A 22128-nucleotide genomic window follows, 5' to 3' on the forward strand; every position below is an offset into this window, starting at 1 on the left:
TTGAATTGTGAATTATAATTTTATATATTTTTTAAATTTTTTTTATAAACTAATATGTTTTATGGACTATTTACTTTATCTATTCTCAAATTCTTTTACTTCTTCAAATATAGTTTGTTTAAATTTCAACATGGGTAAAATAATAATTGTTAACTCATCTTTTAAAAACTATATAATCTTATTTTATTTAAGAGAAATATTTATAATTTTTTAAATAATAAAAGATATTTATAATTATGTTAAATTTTAATAAAAACAACCGTAATTTACCCCTTCCACGGGGAAACGTAGCTTTGTTTTTGGGTTACCCCATCATTCACCATCTCCACCATGTGGAGTTGATACCACCAAAACAAGCTTGTAGTTCATCAGTTCCTTTCAGAAAACCAATGGTGGGCCATAAAATCACACACACACACACACACAAAACATACTACTATTATTATTCTATCTTTGATCCCAATAACACCAAAAAATAGATAAATAAATAAAAAAAATAGAAAAGAAAAGTTGATGAGTTTTTTGCACTGGGTTTCAATGGCAGTATATATAGGTGGGTAAAGGGGACTTTTTAGTTCTACCAAAGTTTTAATTATCATTGGAGAAAAACACACACACAAACACATACTCTTTGCATTTGGTGAACATGGGAAGACAACCCTGCTGTGACAAACTCGGGGTGAAGAAGGGGCCGTGGACGGCGGAGGAAGACAAGAAGCTCATCAATTTTATTCTCACCAACGGCCAATGCTGCTGGCGGGCCGTCCCCAAGCTGGCCGGCCTCCGCCGCTGTGGCAAGAGCTGCCGCCTCCGATGGACCAACTATCTCCGCCCCGACTTGAAGCGCGGCCTTCTGACTGAGGCTGAGGAACAGTTGGTCATTGATCTACATGCCCATCTTGGCAATAGGTACGTCTATACATAAATTCTTATACTAACCCTTAATATACCAACAATATTAATTTATTATGTATGAAATTAATATTCTTTTGATTTTTCTATCTTACGTTGATCATATTATTATTAATCAATATACGACGTACTTTAATTATATCATAATTAAAAATATATTATTTTTATATCATATCATATTTTTATTTTTTATCATTCATGCACGAAATTTTTGTTAGTCGTACACATCTGCCGCTCTTGTTTCCTGCCGAAGGGCGGATTTAATTTTCTATTGCAATTCTTATTGTATTTTCTATTTTTTTTATATATACATTAAGGATAAAATATTTTTAAATAAACTTAAAGACACAATCATGTTAAAATATTAAAATATGTTACCATTTAAAATGTATTACTATATGCTGAAAATATTAAAAAAGAAAACTGATCTAAATTAGTCCAAAGGGTAATCATTTCATTTGATTTGGCAAAGTGAGCGAAAGTTTGAGAGAACTGAAAATTTGGCAACGAAGTCAAAGAAGCCTTTCAAGAAAATAAAGACCGTATTTTTCAACTTTTGATCTTCCATATTAAGTGTCTGTGCAAAGAACAACTTCTTTATGAACAGAAGAGGTTAGCTTTTCTCTGAAGTTTATCGTATTTTGAATTGAATTTTTTATTTTAAATTATAATATATATTTTTTATTTTATGCAATATGTACATACTATAGATACAAAATCATGCTATTTATTTTATTTTTCAAAAAAAATTATACATGTCGTACGAATACATTAACTAAATAAAATAGAAAGTATAATATAATTTTAAAATGAAAAACCTATCCATGAATGATCTCCTTAATTTTTCACTATTTTTAATAGGGGTGATTACTACACTGGCCTCCTCAGAGGTTGGGTGTAATTAGACGTAATAAGTCAATTCGTCAGTCAAAATTCATGGAATTTAATTTATTGAAAAAACTAAATGAAAATTAATATTTGCCCGTTATTACTAACTTATTGCAGGTTAAATAAATTTTCCTAACTAAACTACCCTTGTAGCGATAAAAACATACATCTTCACATGCATTAACGAGTGAAAGTGTATAAGAGTAATTTGATTATAAAAATATTGATTGGACATGCAATAAATCAGTAATAAGTCAATCGATTGTAAATACCAATTCCCATTTAGTTTTATTTATTTTTATTATCAGCAACGAATAAACTTATTTGTTAGACGAAAATCAAATTAAAAAATTCTAGATATAATTTATCAAATAAAAAAAAATTATATTAATTATGTTAAAACTTGAGAGAGGAACGTGTAATTATCCCTTTTCATTAAAACACACATTGTTGTCGAATGCAATTAGTAATACGTAGTAATCTACCAAACTCGGCTTCAAGTTCAAGAATCCACCAAATTCATATTCAGACAAGACTCATGCATGATTAAATTATACTATTTAAATTATGTCCCAGAAGATTTTGTTGTAGAGATTTATAAAAAGTTCATTTATTTTTCCAACATTATGTTACAATGAGTTCCTGACCTGCATAATATTTCAACTCAGTTATATATAGATAGTCAATAATATACTTAGCAACCGGGCACGCTCATGCATGCTCGAAATATAAAATAAATGGTATTATATAAATTTAACTATAGTTATACATTTATGTAGAGAAAATATTAATTGAAATCTGTATATTTTTTAAAACATTAAATGACAAAAATGTTAAATGATGGTAAGATATTAAATTGCAGTTACCAAATAAAAACAGATTGATAGCTTTTATTTATTGAGTAATATTACACGATACCACTACAAATATAATATTTAATCATTATTAATTTCTATGATTAATTAATAATAATTAACACTACAAGAAAAACGATCAATAGCTACGAGAAACTTAGTGCTAAAATCAACGTCGAACTGATTAACAAGTAAAAACTTTCGTTGCTAATCTATTTAATATATTATTTAAATAGTTCGTTGCTAAATTCGTCACAAGTTAATTTCCCTTGCTAAATTCATTAGCAAGTCAATTTCTTGTAGTAGATAATATAGATTAGCAACGAGAGTTTTACTTGCTAATTATCTCGACGCTAATTCTTTTTCGTTGCTACTGGGCAATTTTCTTGTAGTGAAATAGTCTTAACAAATAGTGATTGATCAAGCAACACAACGATTGTTAATCCTGATTTTTTGGAGGATGGGTAATATATTTGCCATGGTTAAAAGCATGCATGACAAATATTTTTTGTGGTTCTTAGTTGCGGCAAATAATATTTTTTAGATGAAAAAATTTAGTTTTTTTCCATCTATTTAATTTAACCGTGGTTAATAATAGTTAATTACGTTGATTTTTCCTCATAGATTAATATTGCAGGCAATAGTATTTTTTTTCTAATGCGGGTAGTTAATTAGTTTATATGTAAGTTAAGAAACATTAGAACAGTAGTATTAACTGATATAAAAAATCACTCTTGCTTTATTAATATTAATATAAATATTTTATTTTATAATATGATTATGCAAATATTTATATTATTGCATGCCATAAATTTCCAGTTGTATATGATGATGTCACAATAACTTTAATTTCTTTGTGCATACATAAATTAGGTGGTCCAAAATTGCTGCAAGATTGCCTGGGAGAACAGACAATGAGATCAAGAATCATTGGAACACCCATATAAAGAAAAAGCTTCTGAAAATGGGAATCGACCCCGTCACGCACGAGCCCCTTCACAAGGAACATGAAAAATCAGAGTCCCATGCAGCTGATAATTTCCCAGAATCGGAAAAAATGAATCAGCTGCAAGAAACAAATAACGATCTTGGCTCTGGCAGCCCGGAAGATCAGAATAGCTCCTCGGACGAATCAAATTTACCCGACAGGAATTTGTACGAAAACGATCCTTTGATCAGCTGCCTGTTCAGGGATGACGATCATGATCAGGACAACGATCCTGATCAGCTCCAGGTTCCATGGGAGTTTCAGTCGGAAAATTTGGGCAGCTTTTGCCCGACGTCTTGGGACGAGAGCTGCTCATGGCTATTGGATTGTCAAGATTTCGGCGTTCACGACTTTGGTTTTGACTGTTTCAACGACGTGGAAATTAATAACGCGTTGAATTCACTAGAGACGGGAGCAACCAGTGAAGATTAAAGTGTAAAAAAAAAAAGAAAAGAAAATAATCTCGATCGAGACGTTATGTGTAGAGATCGATCGAATGGAAAACAGTGATTAGCTATAGTTTGACGGGGGAGACTCAACATGTTAAAAAGTATCATGTCTGGCTCGACTCGATGTAGTTATGTTAGTAGATTCATTGGCAGTTGATTTTTGGTGATGTGATTAGTAGAATTTAATGTTCTTGGTGGGTTAGGAAGGTGAGGCCTTTCTTGTGAAGAGGCTCATCGCCAAGCAAATTAGAGAGGGAAACTATACCAAAGTTGAAAAGGTTGCAATAATTTGGACAAGTTTGTTGTAGTCCTACGGGATGGGGACACAGTGTAGATAAGGAAGCAACATATATATATGAAAGATTAATGTACTTGTGAATATTAAAACATAATGTACGTTTTATGTATTTATGTCAATAAAGGAAATGAAGGCCTTTTGCTTACCGTTTCTATGAATATTGGGCTTTTCTTTTGTTACAAAACATTTGATGGTCGCATCACATGCATGTCTACTCTAATCATTATAGATTGTTTATTCATAGGGTTTTTATAAAGGGAAAAACATCATTTTAGTCCTTTAGTTCATGTGGAATGACATTTTTTATTGTACATGAATTAATTTTCTTAATTTAGTTTTATAACTTTAAAGTTTCGGTAATTTTAGTCATTTTTTTTTATCAGTTTGACAAAAAAATTACATGTAATTTGTACTTGATCAAATTAAATTATAATTTTAGTCCTGTAACTTGGAAGGAATTAGTATTTTTAGTCCTATACTTTAAGGGGTTGATATTTTAATCATGTATGAATTAATTTAATGCAGTTTGCAACGGTTTGGTAAACATTGGAATGATCTACGAATAGCACATAATTATCATTCTAAAATGAGCTCCAAAGTCAATTGAAAACTAGACAGTTGAAATAACCATTCTAAAATGAGGTACAATTTGATACGTTTATGTACTTGGAAAAACTTGTATTACAATGTTTGTTCCTAAATACGGTATTGTTTGTTTTCCAAGTACCTTGCCAACATGAGTTACAATTTGTCACGACTTTAATAAATAGAAAATTTTGTATTACAATACATGTTCCAAATACGTTACACAAACTAAAAGAGTATTTTGTTGAACAATATTTTTAGACAAACCGTTCCAAACTGAATGGTATTTTTACATCCTTATATTTGAATTTGGAACGGCTAAGTTTTAATTTGCTTGTTGCAAACCCAGTTCCAACATTTACTATGATGCCTTTTAAAAAATAGGTGAGAAATTTTAAAATTTAGAACGGCTAATTTTCAATTTGGCCGTTCCAAATCCAGTTCCAAAATTTAGTATGGCAACTTATAAAGAATAGGTGAAAATTTGAAACTTGGAGCAGTTAAATTATCCTAAACTGTTCCAAATTGTATCCACCAACCGTTCCAAAAGGTGTATAAAAAATGTCTAGTATACATTTCGATTACGATATCTCAACATCAATAAGCTGGACTAATTCCAAACTTAAACACTTCTAAGATTTTTTTCTATTTGAATTTATCTAACGATCTGAATTAAAATTACATGGCCTGATTGAAGGTTGCACTATTTTGAATCTCCTTTATTACTGACTAGATTCGATATCTCAATATTTGTATACTGAAATAGTCCAAAACCTCGTCGAATGTATTTTTTTTTGTCTATTTAATTATATCTAACAGTCTGATCAAAATTTTAACTGTCTGATTAGGCATGCAGTACAACAATATAAGATGTTAGTTATATCTGTGTAGTACTAACAAATTTGAATATACTAATATACTTCATATTGTGAACATATGTCAATCTCATGATAAATATTTTATGTTTTTAATAGTCTAAATCCTTGCATTATAAACTTTTGTTTGCTCATTAACGTGTCGGTATGGATTTTTTTTAATGTTTATTTATTTTCTAAGAAAATAAATAATTAACAAATAGGAACGGTTTTGGCATACGATGTCAAAAATGATGTCATCTAGGTATTAATGCTTTATTATATTTGGAACGTATTGCAAAATCAACACAGAAGCAGAAGATGAAAAGGAATAACCTATGGCTGAAAATTGAATCTTGTTTATTTCACTGAACGACAACCAGCTGCTGTAAACCCAGTTCCCTTTTTAAGTTACAGTGAAGAAGAAGGAAAACTGATTAACTACTGATAACAGATTGAGTAAGTGTTCTCTAACTAAGCTAACAAACAAAAGTGCTACTCTACTTAAAGAAGTGCTAAAATAAAACAACAACTAAGTACAAGTGAAGAAATTGTCATTTCACTTAAAAGAACAGAAACATAGATATAAAGTCGTGCTTGCTGAGAGTGCGCGTCTTCTTCATGAGGCATTTGCAGAACCAACTAGAGGAAGCTCTGAGCAAGAATTCCTTCATCCCCCATTAAGTTGGCGCATGGGAGAGCATGCCCAACTCAGAGAAAAAACGAGTAAAGAGAACAGGAGGCAAGGCTTTGGTGAAAAGGTCAGCCACCTGGTCATGGCTGCGAATGTGTATAGGACGGATAAAACCGCCCTTAAACTTATCACGGACAAGATGACAATCGATATCGCGGTGTTTCGTGTGTTCATGGAATATAGGATTTTTAGTAATATAGATGGCAGCCTTGTTATCACAATGGAAAGGAATGGGACCAGAGGCAAAAAAGTGAGAAATCACGAAGAATGTAGCTGATCTAGAGAAGTTTGCAAATGGCAGACCCCATGCCACAATACTGAGCTTAGGCCGAAGAACGAGAGAGAATGACTTGCTTTTTTGCTTTCCAGGAGATCAAGGAACCATCGAGGAAGATGTAGTAGCCTGTGATAGAGAGACGAGAATCAACGCAGGAGGCCCAATCTAAATCTAAAGAAGTAGAGAGAACAAGGGAAAGAACAGTCCTAGAGTGGAGGTCCCTTTGAGGTATCATACGAGGTGAAAAGTAGCTGCCCAATGCGGATCACGAGGATGTTGGAGGAAATGACTCAATTGTTGCACTACAAAAAAATGTCAGGACGAGAAAAGCCCACGTAAAGTAAGCGCCCAATCAACCTTCTGTATCGATGAGGAACAACTAGAAGAGCACCAGAAGAAGCATCAAATTTGATCCAAGGTGGAAGAGGTGTGGCATCCGTCAAGAGACGGTCACAAACAATGTCCAGGAGGTACTTGCGTTGATAGATGTATATGCCATGCGCAGAACGAGCGAGCTCCAAGCCGAGGAAGTACTTAGCATGGCCCAAGTCCATAATGGTGAAAAACTTATCAAGGTAGAGCTTAACATCAGTCATAGCAGTCAAAGAATTTCCTGTTAGAAGGACGTCATCAACACAAACAAGTAATGCGATAAAGACAACATCAATATAAAGAATGAAGAGGCAATGATCATGGGAAGATTGAACAAAGCCATATTTCTGTAGCTGAGTGGAGAACTCAATGTTCCATTAGCGAGAAGCTTGCTTCAATCCATAGAGGGATCGTTGTAACTTGCAAACAAGACCATCATGAGCCTTAGAGTAACCAGTAGGGGGCACCATGTACACCTCTATGTTAAGATGCTTGTGGAGGAAGGCATTATTAACGTCAAGCTGCAAGAGAGGCCACGAACAAGTAGAGGAAATGGCAATAAAAATGCGTACTGTAACAGTCTTGGCTACCAGAGAGAAACTGTCAAAATAATCACTCCCTCGATCTGGTTGTATCCTTTGGCAACAAGTCTTGCTTTGTACCTGTCAACAGAGCCATCAAGCTTCAATTTTACCTTGTAGACCCAATGGAAACCAATGGCTTTCTTCCCTTGTTGTAGAGGAGTAAGGTCTCAGGTGTGGTTTCTATCTAATGCCTCAAGCTCTTCCTTCATGGCTGTCCTCCAACATTCATGTTGATTGGCTTCTAAGAATGATTGTGGCTTTTGAGTAGCATCAATCTATGACAAAAATGACATGTGTGCAGGGCTAAAATGAAGAGGATCACAGAGATGAGGAGAGGAAGATGAATGATTGCATATGTAATCTTGAAGTCAGCTAGGAGGAGTGATGGTTCTTTGAGACCTGCGAATGGCAGGAGGTGAGGGAACAAATGAAGTACTATCTACAGAAATTGGTATAGTAGGGGAAATAGTGATGCAAGCTGGAACTGCTACCTCAGGTAAAGGAGTAGGGAGATAAGAAGTGTTGTCTGAAGAAGTAGCAGAAAAAGGAAGACAATTTTCATAGCACATCTCTTAAGATAAACACCATTTAAGTATCAAGATGATATACTTTATACCCTTTGTGTGATTGACTGTAGCCAAGAATGGACATTTGGATGCGCTTGGGGCTAATTTATCTTTATGGGGAGAAGTGTCAGTAAACAAAGCATAAACATTCCGAATACTTTGATATGAGTGAGTGTAGGGGGTTTATTGTAGAGAATCTCATAAGGAGATTTTCACAGTAAAAGGGAAGAAGGTAGGCGATTGATGAGGTATGCTGCAGTAAGAATGGATTCCCCCCGAAACCTATTAGCGAGAGAGGCTTGGTGCAAGAGTGATCTAGCAACATTGAGAAAATGTCTGTGTTTACGCTCAACCACACCTTTTTGCTTAGGTATGTGGGTACAAGAGCGTTGATGAAGTATTCCTAAAGAAGAAAAAAAGGGTTTGACATCCAGTGTTCACAAATTCGGACACATTGTCAGACCTAGCAACCTTGACAGAGGTATTGAACTGGTTTGAGATAAAGGCAAAGAAAGAGGCAAGAGTGGAGGTGCTTGTGCTTTGTTTTGTAGGAGGAATATCCATACAGCACGGCTGTAATCATCCAAGAACTAGAACTATTATTAGACATATCGACAAAGGTCCCATTACTTGCAAAGTCATCTCCTTGTGCAAAGTTGACTTGTTAGGGGTCCTGAGCTGCAGTAGCAGGGATGTGTCCCTTCATTATTTCCAACAGTTCTGAAACTTGTTTCAAAGCTTCACCGAAGTTCTTGTATGCTCTCCAATTCTTTTTTTTATTTTCAGCAACAGCCACACTAATCCCCCTTGGTAGCCCTTCTTCCATTCCTCTTTGATCATTGAGGTTTCTGTACCAATCTGAAAATCTATGTAGTTTGAAGCATGTGTCTTTTGTGTGTCCCTGTCTCCCACAATGAAGACATACTTGAAGTTTCTTGTCAATGTAGCCTTTTCCCTTATAGCCAGATTTCTCCATAATAGGTGTATTGCCTTTAGGACCTGCATTTCCTCTCTGGTTGTTCCATCTTGAGTATAGTGCCACTCCATCCGAATTATCATTAGTTTGTGTATTAACTAGTCTTTGCCTTTCTACCCTCTGTACCATAGAATAAGCCTTATTGACACTTAGAAACGGATCCATAACAAGGATCTGATTACGTATGTTGTGATAACTATCATCCAGTCCCATTAAGAACTGCACCAATTTTGTCAAGTTATCTTCCTCAGTTGTGATTCTGGTAAAACCACAGATACATAGTCCACATGTGCAAGTTTTTGTAGGCATCAGACGCTTTGGCTCATCCCAGAGTGTAGATAGGCTATTAAAGTAGTCAACCACACTCATTGTCCCCTGTGTAATGGAAGCAATGGCTTACTGTAACTGATAGAACATAGGTCCATTGTTCTTACTGTATCTTTCTTCAAAATCTAACCATATTTGTTTGGACGTTTTAGCATACAGAAAAGCCTTTGAAATTTCCTTGGTGATAGCATTGAGGACCCAGGAAGTTACCATTGAGTCTACCCTGATCTAGGTGTCGTAGTTATCTGTAGAAGTGTTTGGCATACTGCACCTGCCATCAATGAAGCCCAGCTTCATTTTCGCTTGACCTTTTCCAGGCTAGAACATCTATTCCATCAAAAGGCGCAATCACCAAAATAGTTCATGGATGATCTCCTCCATGGAGTTGCAGAAAATCTTATTCCCTTCTTCCAGCTGAATTTGTGTTGGGTTGATCTGTCGCCATTGTTCAAGATCGTGGTAACTTCAAGAAGGATATTAAGAAAACATACAGAGACCTTCACACGAAGGATTTGATACCATGTTGCAAAATCAACACAGAAGCAGAAGATGAAAAGGAAGAACCCATGGCTGAAAATTGAATCTTGTTTATTTCACTGAACGACAACCAGCTGCTGTAAAACTAGTCCCCTTTTTAAGTTACAGTGAAGAAGGAAAACTTACTAACTATTGTTAACAGATTGAGTAATTGTTCTCTAACTAAGCTAACAAACAAAAGTGCTACTCTACTTAAAGAAGTGCTAAAACAAAACAGCAACTAAGTACAAGTGAAGAAATTGTCATTTCACTTAAAAGAACAAAAACGTAGATATGAAGTCGTGCTTGCTGAGAGTGCACGTCTTCTTCCTGAGGCATTTGCAAAACCAGCTGGAAGAAGCTCTGAGCAAGTTCTGAGCAACAATTCCTTCAAAAGGGGCTTAGGAATACATTGCATTTATTAAAACCATTCCAATGACAGTTCCAATTAAAGTAAAACATGGTCGTCTTTTTAGCTTTGGAATGATCATAGAAACGATTTTACTAATTAAAGATCTTTCCAAAAATTTAATATAAATCTGCCGCTTCGCAGATTTTTCCCCATTCCTCTTCTCCTTCCCCAATCCTTCCCCACTCCCTACCGACTGGTACCCTCTCTACACAAAATCAATTGAAACCACATCCTTTTCATTTTTTGTGCGTGACGAAAGGCTAAAAAAACAGTCCCCTCCTCCTCCGTTTTTGGCCGTGTGAAGTTTTTGCTCTAGTTTAGTTTTTTACTTTTCTTTTTATTTTTTTTTTTGCCGCAACGATGATGATGATGATGTTTAGTTAGTATTTGATGAAATTATCAATGATGATGTTTTTGGAATTCATTAGTATTTGGTGAAGTTATTGATGATGTTGAAAATCTGTTTTCAATTTTTCAGAATTTTTCTTTCATTTTTTGGTTTTCATTTGTGATTAAAAGCTATTTTTAATATTTTTCTTTGTTTATTCATTTTTCTATAATTAATAAAAATCAAAAAATTATTAAAAGCTGTTCGAGTGTTTTTTGATTTTTTTGAAAATTTTATGTAAAATTTCTGGATTTCAAATTCTGATTTTTGTGATTTTTTGACTATTCATTTTTCTGTAAAATATTCAGAGTATTTTCTGGTTTTGATTAAAATTTTCTGATATTTTGTGATTAAAAAGAATTGGAAAATTTTCTGAAAATATTCAAATTTTTTTATTTTGCTGTAATTTTTTTTGAAAATTTTCTTATTTTTTCCCTACAATTTTCTCTAATATTATGTAATTTTCTATAATTATTTTATAACGTTTGGAGTATTTTAAAAACTTTTGGCATGTATTATTATCTTTATGTATTTTTATGTTATTTTGGCAAAGTTCAGAAAATAGAGAAATTTAATGAAATATTTGATCTATTACAGATTTTAACAAATCTCTAAATATATATTAATTATAATGAAAAAAAATGTATTTTTCCGTAATTATGTGTGTCTTCTATAATTTTGTGCAAATTTTTTGGATATTTTTGAAATTTTATGTAATTTTGGGATTAAACCACTTAATTGTAGTTTATAATAAACTTTTGTTCATGTAATATTTACTATAACAATCATTAAAAAATTAATATATATTATAATTTTATAGATGTAGTATAGTTCGCGTCCTCTAGGATGTGGTTCGAGAGCTTGAAGGTAAAATTTATTTAAAGAAAATTTGTATTAATGTATAGTGTTAATTTTTTTTTAACATTTTAACATTTTTTGATCTTTTTCTGTGATATTGCAGATGACATATTAGTGGGATTGCGACTATGAATCCACATTCCAGATCTTTTATATGTGGACGAGCAAGTTCATCCTGAACTGGTTCACCATCGCCAGGGCTCACTGATCTGACCAATGTGGTTAGCCAATAAGGTGCTACGCCAACTATAGTTATACTGGAGTGTAGATTAGGTCTTATATATATATATGTTAATTGCATTTCATAAATCAATATTTATTTTAATATAATATTTTTTTTGTTAATTATTTATGTTTCATAATGTTTATTGCATTCTATTATTTAATATTTATTTAATTATGTAAGTTATACGTATAATTAAATATAAATATTAAATTATCAATTAAAATTATATAATTAAAAAAATTAGGAATAATTTTAGTAATTATAAATGAAATGTTATAAATTTCAAAAACAATATCGTTCTAAACACCATTGCAAAAATATTTTAAAAAAAGTATTCCTAAAAAGAAATAATCGTTCCCAAATATATTCCAACTCAAACTAATTCATAAACCACAATGTGTTCGAACAAATAATCCTAAAACAGTTACAAGAAAGCGTTCTGAATAAATAATAAACCGTGCCTAATAGTATTCCAAAAATTGCGCATCATGCAATTCTAATGACTGTTTCTAAATATATCACCATCATAAAATAACAATAGTTCCAAATTTCATTCAAGCGTTTCTAGAAACAGTTCCAAAATTATCCCGATTTTATTTATATAACCGTTCCAAAATTTATTCAATATGTTTCAATTAAACAAAATAAATTTTTATATTGTGGTACAATACCCGTTCCACATTTCGAATGATCCTGCACCACTCTTTCCTAAATTTTAGGAATGTCATCTATAACAACGGAACGTAAATCGTTCTAAATTTTAGTCCAAATTATTTTTTCAAATTCAAACCGTTCCAAATGGCAAAAATATTGTTCCTAAACTTGCCCCAAATCCCGTATTTTTTTAGTGTTTGTACTGTCTTTCAAACGACATTGTAGTTATATGATAGTAAATCATATTTTAGAAAATGTATAAAAGCCATTACAAACTTAAAAATATTATTTATATTTAATTTGTTTTAATATTCTTTTATAAAAAAAATTATTGAATTTTTTGTTATACATATGAAGTGTAATTTCTTAAATGTGAAATATTATATAAAAAATACATAATATAGTAAGAAAATAAAAATAATTTAGTTATAAAATAAAAATATTGTTTAAACATTGTATTTTTACAAATTAAAAAGAATATTAATCTAAATCAGCCTCCCCATCGGTAGCGTTTCCTCGTCGCCGTCCTCATCATTGGGTGTTGGGAATTCAAATGGAGGCTGGGACTTGGGGTGGTGGAGGATTGGGCCAGGTGATCGCCATCTGCTGCATCCACTCCTCGACCCTCGTGACCCGATCATCAAGGTCGGATCGTGGCAGTTGTGGTGGCGAGGGCGATGGAGCAGTGGACATGCTGGGCTGTGATGGTCCAGCAATCGTATGGTGGGCCTCAGAGCCGAGACCGAATACTCGGCCCCTCTTTCGCTCCCACACTGCTGACAATCACACATGTTGGTCATTTAGGGCCACCAAGCCTTAAGAGGATAATTGAGGATCTTGTTTACTATTTGGTTGGTTCTGGCGTTCTTCCTTCATTCTCAAGAACAACTTTTGTAAACAAATTAGTTGATTAGTAAAATTTAAAAAATAATTTTAAATTTAAAAATTAAATTATAACCTACACTTACCGCGACATCCGTTGCCCTCGGACCACTCCATAGGCCGTCTTTCTTCTTTTTATAACACTTCTCGAGCACCTCCATCTGTTTGACGGTTGCCTCCTAGTAAAAAATTATTTAAACAAATGATTAGTAAATTAAAAACTTAAATTAAATTAATAGCATTGTCTAAATTATTTACCATTTTACGATTGTGCGCCCTAAAGGAGGACGACCTCCCACGGTAGATGGAAGTAGTTGCGTCTCGATTGGCTGCCCCTTTCGCCTTATTTTTCGCCGACTGTGATTGAAAATCTGGGGTCTCACAATACTCCAATAGCTGGCGCAAGATATCTTCGGCCAACCACAGTGGTCGGGCCAACTAATTTCTGGCGTTTGCGAACCACTTCCGTAGGAACTTACCCGCCTGCGAGTTGACGACCTTGAACATTGACCTTGCAATTTTCACATATTCAAAAAAATGTAAATATTAGATAAAAATATAAGTATTGCATAAAAATAAATATTATTCTTATCTTTAAATTATTAAACTAGAATAATTGGTGTTCTTGTGGGATTTGCGATATAGATCTCCTGGGATGCGTATAATGTCCGCGGATCGTAGCATAGATCGTAGGAAGTGAAAATCTCGGTACGATTTAAAAAATTAATTAAATATTAAAAATATTAAAAAAATAATGAAATTAATGAATTTTTTATAAAATAATTTAATAATTTTTTTTTGCATTACCTCGGGACATCCCGGAGGCTGATATAATGTCGTTGAGATGCTGGTGGTGCTGGTTGTGGTGCATCCCATAGCCTGGGGGGGGGGCGGTTGTGAACAGCTCGCCCCTGGTGCAGGTGACCCCGTTGTGTCGGGATCTACAGTCATGGTCGGCGACACGAATGAAAGCTTTGGTGGTAGGGGTGGTGTGGGTGCATCCGCACCAACAACGGGAGAAGGTTTGGGAGGGCCACGGTGTCATTGGCCGCACTTTAGGCTAGACGGTTGGTAGTGACTTGTGGAAGACGTGCGGGGTGTTAGGGAATGCCGGCTAGCACGCAAGGGCGCATACGCTCTTCGAGCAGAGACTCTTACCGATTGCGGATCGCAATACTGTTCGTATGGGAACTTTCTTGATGTGTGGGAATGCTGTCCGCCAAGTATGAAGTCATTCCGAGGACATTTGGCCACGGAGATATAAGGGCGATGATTGAGCGCCACCCTGTGCGCGAACAGGAGAGAATTGTGCAAAGCAAAGTGTTTTATCCTTGAGATTTGCAATACTGTTTCATTGGCAAGATCCTTGGAGTGCTGGGAGCACCTCCAAGATGTTTCAAATGTAGACGGTTCGGTTCCGGTAGAAAACGACAACGATGTTTAGAGTCTGCAAGTGCAGAGGCGAGACTGTAGTTTTAGAGCATTGTGGAGACAATTCCTTAGCCATGGATGTGTGGATGAGACTGAAACTCTATCGTGATGATGTGCAAGTCGTAGGCTACACTACGATTCAAGCGGGACGTGATTTGGACGTCGGTCGAAGAAGATGCTGAAAAGTGCACTCCTCGGCCCTTTGAGTGTTCTACTCTTCGAGCAAGAGAAAATCTTTTTAAGCTTATTATAAGGGGGACCTGCAGTGGTGAGCTCCAGCCAGCCATCTCCGTGCACTACGGCAGTAGCATGAGAAGACATTTGCATTAAATGAGCATTCTCTTGGAGGCATGATGGGGGCCTTCAAGAGCCAGCTCTAGGCAGCTTAAAGAGGAGCGCTAGAGTCCCCGAAGGGCTTGGAAACCTAACGGGCAGCGTAGGACCAGGATGGCCTACATTGGGCGCCGATACTGCCGAGAGGCTCCGTGTGACTCGCAAGGTTGCCCCGCGGGCTGCAAGATATCAGGGCGCAACGCCTCTTGTGCGAATGGGTGATCGAGGTAAGCATTTCAAGACCTCATTATCTGACTCATGAAATGGGGATCCGTTGGCTAAAGATGAGTGATCGTGGGACGACACCGCACTGTGGGCATATTATGAAGCCAAAGCCGAAGGGCAAGAAGGCATGCCGTGTGAGATAACGCAAGATATCAACATATCGATTGGGTCTCGAACTTATGATTCGGTCCTACTCGGGCGAGGCATAGAAGGCGGCCATGACGAGGGCTAGCGCCTAGAATGTACCGAGTGAGTGTTGGGCATGAGATGGGCATTGCGGGCGCATGCGTAGCGCCGTAATGCTGAGGCGGAGCGAGGATGCTCCTTGCCATTGAGCAATGCTCCGGCAGGTTCCGAGATTGTGTGCGAGACACTAAGGCACGAGTGCCGAGAACCTCAATGAGTATAGGCATTCTGGATAAGCAAGCGCAAGGGCACGCGGTGCAGCGCAGGGAGGCGTTTAGATGTCGCGCTAGCGAGTTTCAGTGTCGAGGACACGCAACGGACTGTCGCTATACTCTAATATGTGTGAAGGCTGGTCGAAGGTTAAGGGTAACCTTAGACGTCGCACAGGCGAAAAATATCTGAGAATTATATTCCACTGCGAGAGAGAAGAGAGAAAGAAGAGCACGCCTATGACACACGGGCACGACCACGACTTCGTCTTGGAGGAGGCGGAGCACCGATAGTCATGGATCTACAAGTTAAAAGAATTATTAATATTAAAAACTATTAATTGTATCATATCATTTATAAAATTATATTTTTTCTATAAAATTTAAATTTTTTAAAATTTGCATTAAAGTCCATAATGTTACTAAAATTTGCATTAACGTTCAAAATTTCCTAAAAGTTTCATTGAATTTTGTGATTATCCTAAACTCTATTATTTACCTAAATTCGGGATTAAAGTCTTTATTTTAATGAAATTAGAATTAAAGTCAAAATATTCTTAAAAAGTGCATTAAAGTCCACAATGTTCCTAAAAATTGCATTAAAGACCAAAATTTCGTAAAAATTTCATAAATTTCATGATTATCCTAAACTCGCTTATTTTCTTAAATTTGGGATTAAAGTTTTTATTTTAATGAAAATTGAATTAAAGTCCAAAAAATTCCTAAAAATTTCATTAAAGTCCATTATTCTCCTAAGTTACAAACAGAAAAATATAATTAACTACAGATTAATACCAAATAAAATTATTCATAAAATTGTAATAATTATCCAAAATTACAGAAAATTAAATTTGTATTACAAACAATTACCCAAAATTACAGAATGTTACAGAAAATTACCTAATATTAGAGACAATTACCTACATTGTGATGTCTGTAAAATTTTTCACATAATTGAGAGACTAATTAGTAATTATTTAGAAATTCAAATTTAATTATATTAATTATACATTGAAAATAAGATATAATAAAACTTAAACCGATTAAATTGGAGTTCGTTATAATATTTGGGGACAAATTATATCAATTAAGAAATTAGAAAGGATGTAATAGGTATTTTGAAAAGAGTTTAATTAAATAAATAAAATAATATATATATATATATATATATATATATAAAGTGAAGAGAGAAGAGAGAGGGTGAGAGTGTCCACCGCCTCACCTCTCTCTTTCCTCTCTTTCATTTCAACACACACACACATACACAACACACATACACATTACACAACATTCACATTTTGGAAAATTTGCAATTCTCTGGCGAAGAAGAAGAACAGGGGTTAGAATTTATATTTTAATTTATAATAATTTATATAATTATATTATTTTAATTAATTTATTTATTAAATATTATTTATATTGAGCGATCTATTATTCAAATCGAAATATTTTACAAGTTTTGCTATTTAAGTTAGTATCGAATTAAATATCACATTTCATATAAAAATAATATAGTTGGTTAATTAAATTATTAAATTTGTTAGACTTAACTATTATTATATTTAATTTACATAATTCCATCGGAATGATTAACTAAATACGTAATTTTATGTATTGTTGTTTAATTAAATTATATGGTAATGATAAATTGATAGAAAATTCATAAAAATATTTTAAAAATTATATTTAAGAAATATTATGTTATTAAAAAGGGAATGAAGTTTTTTAATGGTAATATAATTTAGAGATGTTAAAAACGATAGTAATAAATATATAAATGGGTTTGATTAAATGAATTCTTATGAGTTAGTTGAGTTAGTTTGATTAAATGAATTCTTATTAGGTGGGTCAGCCGTGACATTTAGAGCCGGAATTTTTGGTTGTTTCATTGTTAAATATTCTACTCTTTTACCGGGTTTGTTGTAAAGCTTTGGACCATTTTCCTTTGAGGTTATCTAAATGAGGACATCTGGTGGGATAAATATAAATTTTTAGTGATATCTATTATCTTTTATGTTCAATATATATATTATATTGATAAAATAGAATTTATTTGACGGGTTGAAAATAAATTACTTATAGAATGAATTGTAATTAAGGAAATGATGAATTAGTGATAATTAAATATAGTGAGTAGGGGTACTACATAAAATTACAGAAAATTACCTAATAATGCTGAAAATGATAGAAAATTACAGAAAAATCATCCAATATTACAGAAAATTAAAGAGAACTACAGAAATTATTAAAAATTTCAAAAAATGACATAAATTATTAAAAATTTCATATTTTTACACAATATTATTTACATATATAATTTTTTCAAAAAATTTCAAATTTTTTTATAAAATATTTTTTTAAAAAATCATAGAAATAATATTAAGAAATTATTTTGGGAAATGAAAAATTGAGAAATTATTACATGAAATATATTCAACAATCCCAGTCCCGTTAAAATGAGAAAAAATAGGAAATGCAACAAAATGAGCAAAAAACAACAAAAAAGAAAATGAAACGTACCCGTTAAAATGGGGAGGGAAATAGGCCGGTGGGTGGTGAGGGGAGGTGGGCTGTGGCAGACGTCGGGGAAATGGGCCGATGGGTGGTGGCAGACAACAGGGAAATGGGCCAATGGGCGGTGGCAGCCGTGGAGGTGGGCGGTGGCAGACAACTAGGAAGAAAGAGATAGAGAGAGAGAGAGTGCGAGAGAAACGGCTAAGGAGAAAGTGGGGGAAAAGCCTGTTAAGTACTCCTTATATCTAACTTTTTGGCCTTTTCAAAAACCGGTGAAGAAGGTATTACAAAACGTGAGAAACCATTCCTTAAGGAATTTAAGAAAAAAAAGTTGTATATAAAGCCGTTATCTAACGAGTCGAAACATGTGATATTTGTAGTTAACATAAAGGGATAATTACACTCTCCTCCCCTGTGATTTGGTGTAATTACATGTAAATCCTCTATGATTTGAAAAATTATACTTAGCACCCATGAGGTTTGCTTCCTTCTAATAAATAAGTCCTTTTATTAGTTAAAATTCACTTAATTTTTATATATTAAGAAAAAAACTAAATGAAAATTGGTGTTTACCCTCAAGTGATATATCATTGACTAATTGCAGGTCAAATAAATTTTTATTGACTAAATTAACCTTATAACAGTGAAGATATACCTTCTTACATGTATTAACGCGTGAAGATAGATAGGAGTAATTTGGTCATAAAAAAATTTATTTGACCTGCAATAAATCAGTTGAAGATAAAGATAGATTTTTTATCGATCTTTATGCTAATATCAGTAAATTCAGTGAATTTTGAGTAACAAGGGATTTATTTGTTAGATAAAAACAAATCTCATGGGTGATAGATGTAATTTTTCCAACCACAGGGGGTCTATGTGTAATTAAATTAAAGGGAGGGGAGTGTAGTTATCCCTAACATAAATGACATCGTATTGGCAGATCGTATATAAATCCGTTACAAATGGTATTCCAAATAAACAAAACGACATCATTGCTCTACCCTTGTTCATAAAGCTATCCCTAAAAGTATTCCAAATAACTAATTATTTTTTATAAAAATGTACAAAAATAAAAAAATCCGTACTGGACAATTTAATGTTGTCGAAAAGTATCCACTATGTGGAATAATGCAATTGAAATACATAAAAATATTTTATAGTTGACATTGATATATATTCACAATGTGTAATAAATTTGTATATTTATAAATGTTAGTACTATATTGATGTAACTATCATTTTACATTGTTGAACTGTATAGGTTAACCGGGCCGTCAAAATTCAGATTAAACCGTTAGATATGATCAAATTTAGAAAAAATATATTTTTTAAAGTTTTAAACTTATTGGGTATATGAATGTCGTGATATCATATTCGAAACATAAAAATGATCATTTAAAACGGTGCATTATTGAATTAGGCCATGTGGTTTTAAATCATACTGTCTGATATGATCTAACAGATATAGTCTTAAATATATTTAAATTTTGTATGAATTGGGTGCCCGAATTTTAAAATCATACTTGCAAACATAAGTTTTTGAATTAGGACATATTTTATAATGGCTTTTGACACGATTTTGTGTTTTATGTACATGGACTAACATTGGTACAACTATTGTAACGCCCTATTAAATAGAAGGAATCTCCTGAAATTTTATGGTTTTGCATCCAAAAGGTGGACCAGCTTTTGGAACGGCCAATAAATTACCGTCGTTTTAATTATTCAGTATTTTCAGATGGCGCCAAAATTTTAGCGCTCTATTTTGGAACGACTATTGTAACTATTGCGCTTATTTTTTGTCGTTCCAAATTAATTTTTTTGATTAAAAAAATTAATTTTTTTAATAAGATATTGCAAATCTTAAATATTCATTACAAAACACCAGATAATCAAGCCTCATATTCATTAGTCTAGTAGTCTTTGAAGCTATCTTCATCATCCTCGTCTTCTTCAATAGCAGTTTGAAAATGTTGTGTCGAGGATGCACCTGCAGCCTGTTGTTGTGCAATCAAAAGATCAACAAAGATTTGTTTACATCAGGATCATGGAGGTAATACGTCTGATTGTCCGTAGCTACTTTAGGGACTGGTATGACTTCCTCCAACTGATATGCGATATCAGTCCAACGAGACCCATCAACTACTATCCGATCTTTGGTTTTACGAACAACCATCCATTCCGCTTTGTCTCTGTTCATACTTGGGTACTCTGTGTAGTAAACTTGTACTGCTTGTTGTATGAGTATGAATAATTCATCCTTTTGGTACGCCTTTTTGAAGTTTACATCCATAAGGTAATAACGAGGGTGTACCTTAATGTCTCTTACTGGATCAACCAAAAGACACTTACACAGAACTACGTGCAAGTTTGAAATAAGTGCGTATGTCAATTGAATTATCTCTTCGATCCCATAGAAGTTATTGTCCTCGTCTGTATACGATGACCTTTTCACACACACTCCACATTTCATGGTTCACTTGCTGTAGTTATGATGTTTCATGTGGAAATTGTATCTATTCAAAACTTACAATATTTCAAATTGACGTCGTCCTTCTAGTATAGCATGCAACCATTTTTACACGCACCAATCTTTTCAATGGGTGAACCCAAATCTTTATCAACTTGTTTATATTGTAGTAATCGCTTGGTAGGGTGTGATCAAGGAGTATATATTATTAGCCACTACGATATTTGATTATATGTTCGCTCATAAATATGCCCTCGGCCTTGATAACCAACAAACCAGCAACTGCCACCAATTGAGATTGGGTACAACTGCTCTACAATGGCTGGTCAGCAACGTACACTACATCGTAAAAATGATCTGACAACCCTGACAAATAATCATAGGGGCCACCGCCGTAATATGAACTAGGATAGGTATCAGTAGAGCGGGACCTCTTACTACCATCAGACACACCATTGTGGTAAGAAGAAAAATAATCCAGCTTGGCTGCATAAAAGACCATTCTTTGCACCCAATCCATTTGTTGTCCATCACTTCCGTGGAATTACCCTCATCCTAAGCAGTTGGGGTTTGCTCTTCCTGCACTGGAGGGGTAGTCACAGCATCAAAGTATTATTGCACCCTCTCCTCGCGATGGGGAGTCCAATTATAATATTCTGGCACAAATCATCACATACATAAGTGCTAACTCACATGTTGGGTATTCTGAACTTTTTGTTTTTGCACTTCCGGCACAAACACCTAATTTTGTCTCCATCCATATGTCTACACTGACATTGGGCCCATTCTATGAAAGTCTTAACTCTATCCTCAAACGCTAGTATAAGACATGCCCTCCCCGGGAGGTTCTTATCATACACTCATCTCCTCAATTGTTGTAACATGATGATATATTACTACAAATTCACACGTATATATTATTATTTTTCGACCTATAAATTTATATATATTATTTTAGACTAATAATACATAACATATAAGATCAAAAAATCTGAAAGCTAAAATAATTAAACTACAATTTAATTAACAAAAAGGGTTAAACTAACCTGGTCAACCAACTCAAGAGATCAATAGTTGCCGGCCCAGAATATAAGCAATTCTACCTGATCAAGTGTATATGCACGAAAATTAGAGAGATATTGAGATTTTGTGTGGTTCATAATCAATTGTAGAAGAAACAACTTGCAAAATACATAT

At 33.9% G+C, this 22128-nt stretch overlaps 2 protein-coding genes across 5 annotated transcripts; one reads left to right on the top strand and one right to left on the bottom strand.

The window, feature by feature from the left end:
• Positions 1-517: 517 nt before the first annotated feature.
• MYB85 (myb domain protein 85) lies at positions 518-4541 on the top strand. The gene is made up of 2 exons (XM_011071373.3): positions 518-909; positions 3528-4541. Exons 1-2 carry the CDS (start codon positions 647-649, stop codon positions 4072-4074), a joined length of 810 nt encoding a protein of 269 aa, XP_011069675.1. The 5' UTR covers positions 518-646; the 3' UTR covers positions 4075-4541.
• Positions 4542-13079: 8538 nt separating this feature from the next.
• LOC105155498 (uncharacterized) lies at positions 13080-18773 on the bottom strand. 4 transcript variants are annotated; one of them, XR_016065587.1, is made up of 5 exons: positions 18465-18773; positions 14368-16246; positions 13819-14071; positions 13647-13739; positions 13080-13548 (listed from the first exon to the last, which is right to left on the bottom strand). XR_016065587.1 is itself a non-coding variant. In XM_088880821.1 (5 exons), exons 2-5 carry the CDS (start codon positions 14603-14605, stop codon positions 13409-13411), a joined length of 627 nt encoding a protein of 208 aa, XP_088736947.1. In that variant the 5' UTR covers positions 14606-16246; positions 18465-18768; the 3' UTR covers positions 13080-13408. The 4 variants fall into 4 exon arrangements, 1 of the variants encoding a protein (XP_088736947.1); XR_016065584.1 differs by having other exon boundaries at positions 13080-13566; positions 18465-18772; XM_088880821.1 differs by having other exon boundaries at positions 13080-13451; positions 18465-18768.
• Between the last annotated feature and the right edge of the window lie 3355 nt (positions 18774-22128).

This window comes from Sesamum indicum, linkage group LG1 (assembly GCF_026168435.1).
Source record: "Sesamum indicum cultivar Baizhima isolate 11 linkage group LG1, ASM2616843v1, whole genome shotgun sequence".
Lineage (NCBI taxonomy): Eukaryota > Viridiplantae > Streptophyta > Magnoliopsida > Lamiales > Pedaliaceae > Sesamum > Sesamum indicum.

Excerpts from the sequence above, each read along its gene's own strand:
- MYB85 (XM_011071373.3), top strand. The coding sequence starts at position 647 with ATGGGAAGACAACCCTGCTGTGACAAACTCGGGGTGAAGAAGGGGCCG. Across the intron at positions 910-3,527 it reads CATGCCCATCTTGGCAATAG|GTGGTCCAAAATTGCTGCAA; the intron begins GTACGTCTATAC and ends TACATAAATTAG.
- LOC105155498 (XM_088880821.1), bottom strand. The coding sequence starts at position 14,605 with ATGACACCGTGGCCCTCCCAAACCTTCTCCCGTTGTTGGTGCGGATGC. Across the intron at positions 14,072-14,367 it reads AGCCTCCGGGATGTCCCGAG|GTCAATGTTCAAGGTCGTCA; the intron begins GTAATGCAAAAA and ends GAAAATTGCAAG. Across the intron at positions 13,452-13,646 it reads CGAGGGCAACGGATGTCGCG|TGTGGGAGCGAAAGAGGGGC; the intron begins GTAAGTGTAGGT and ends GATTGTCAGCAG.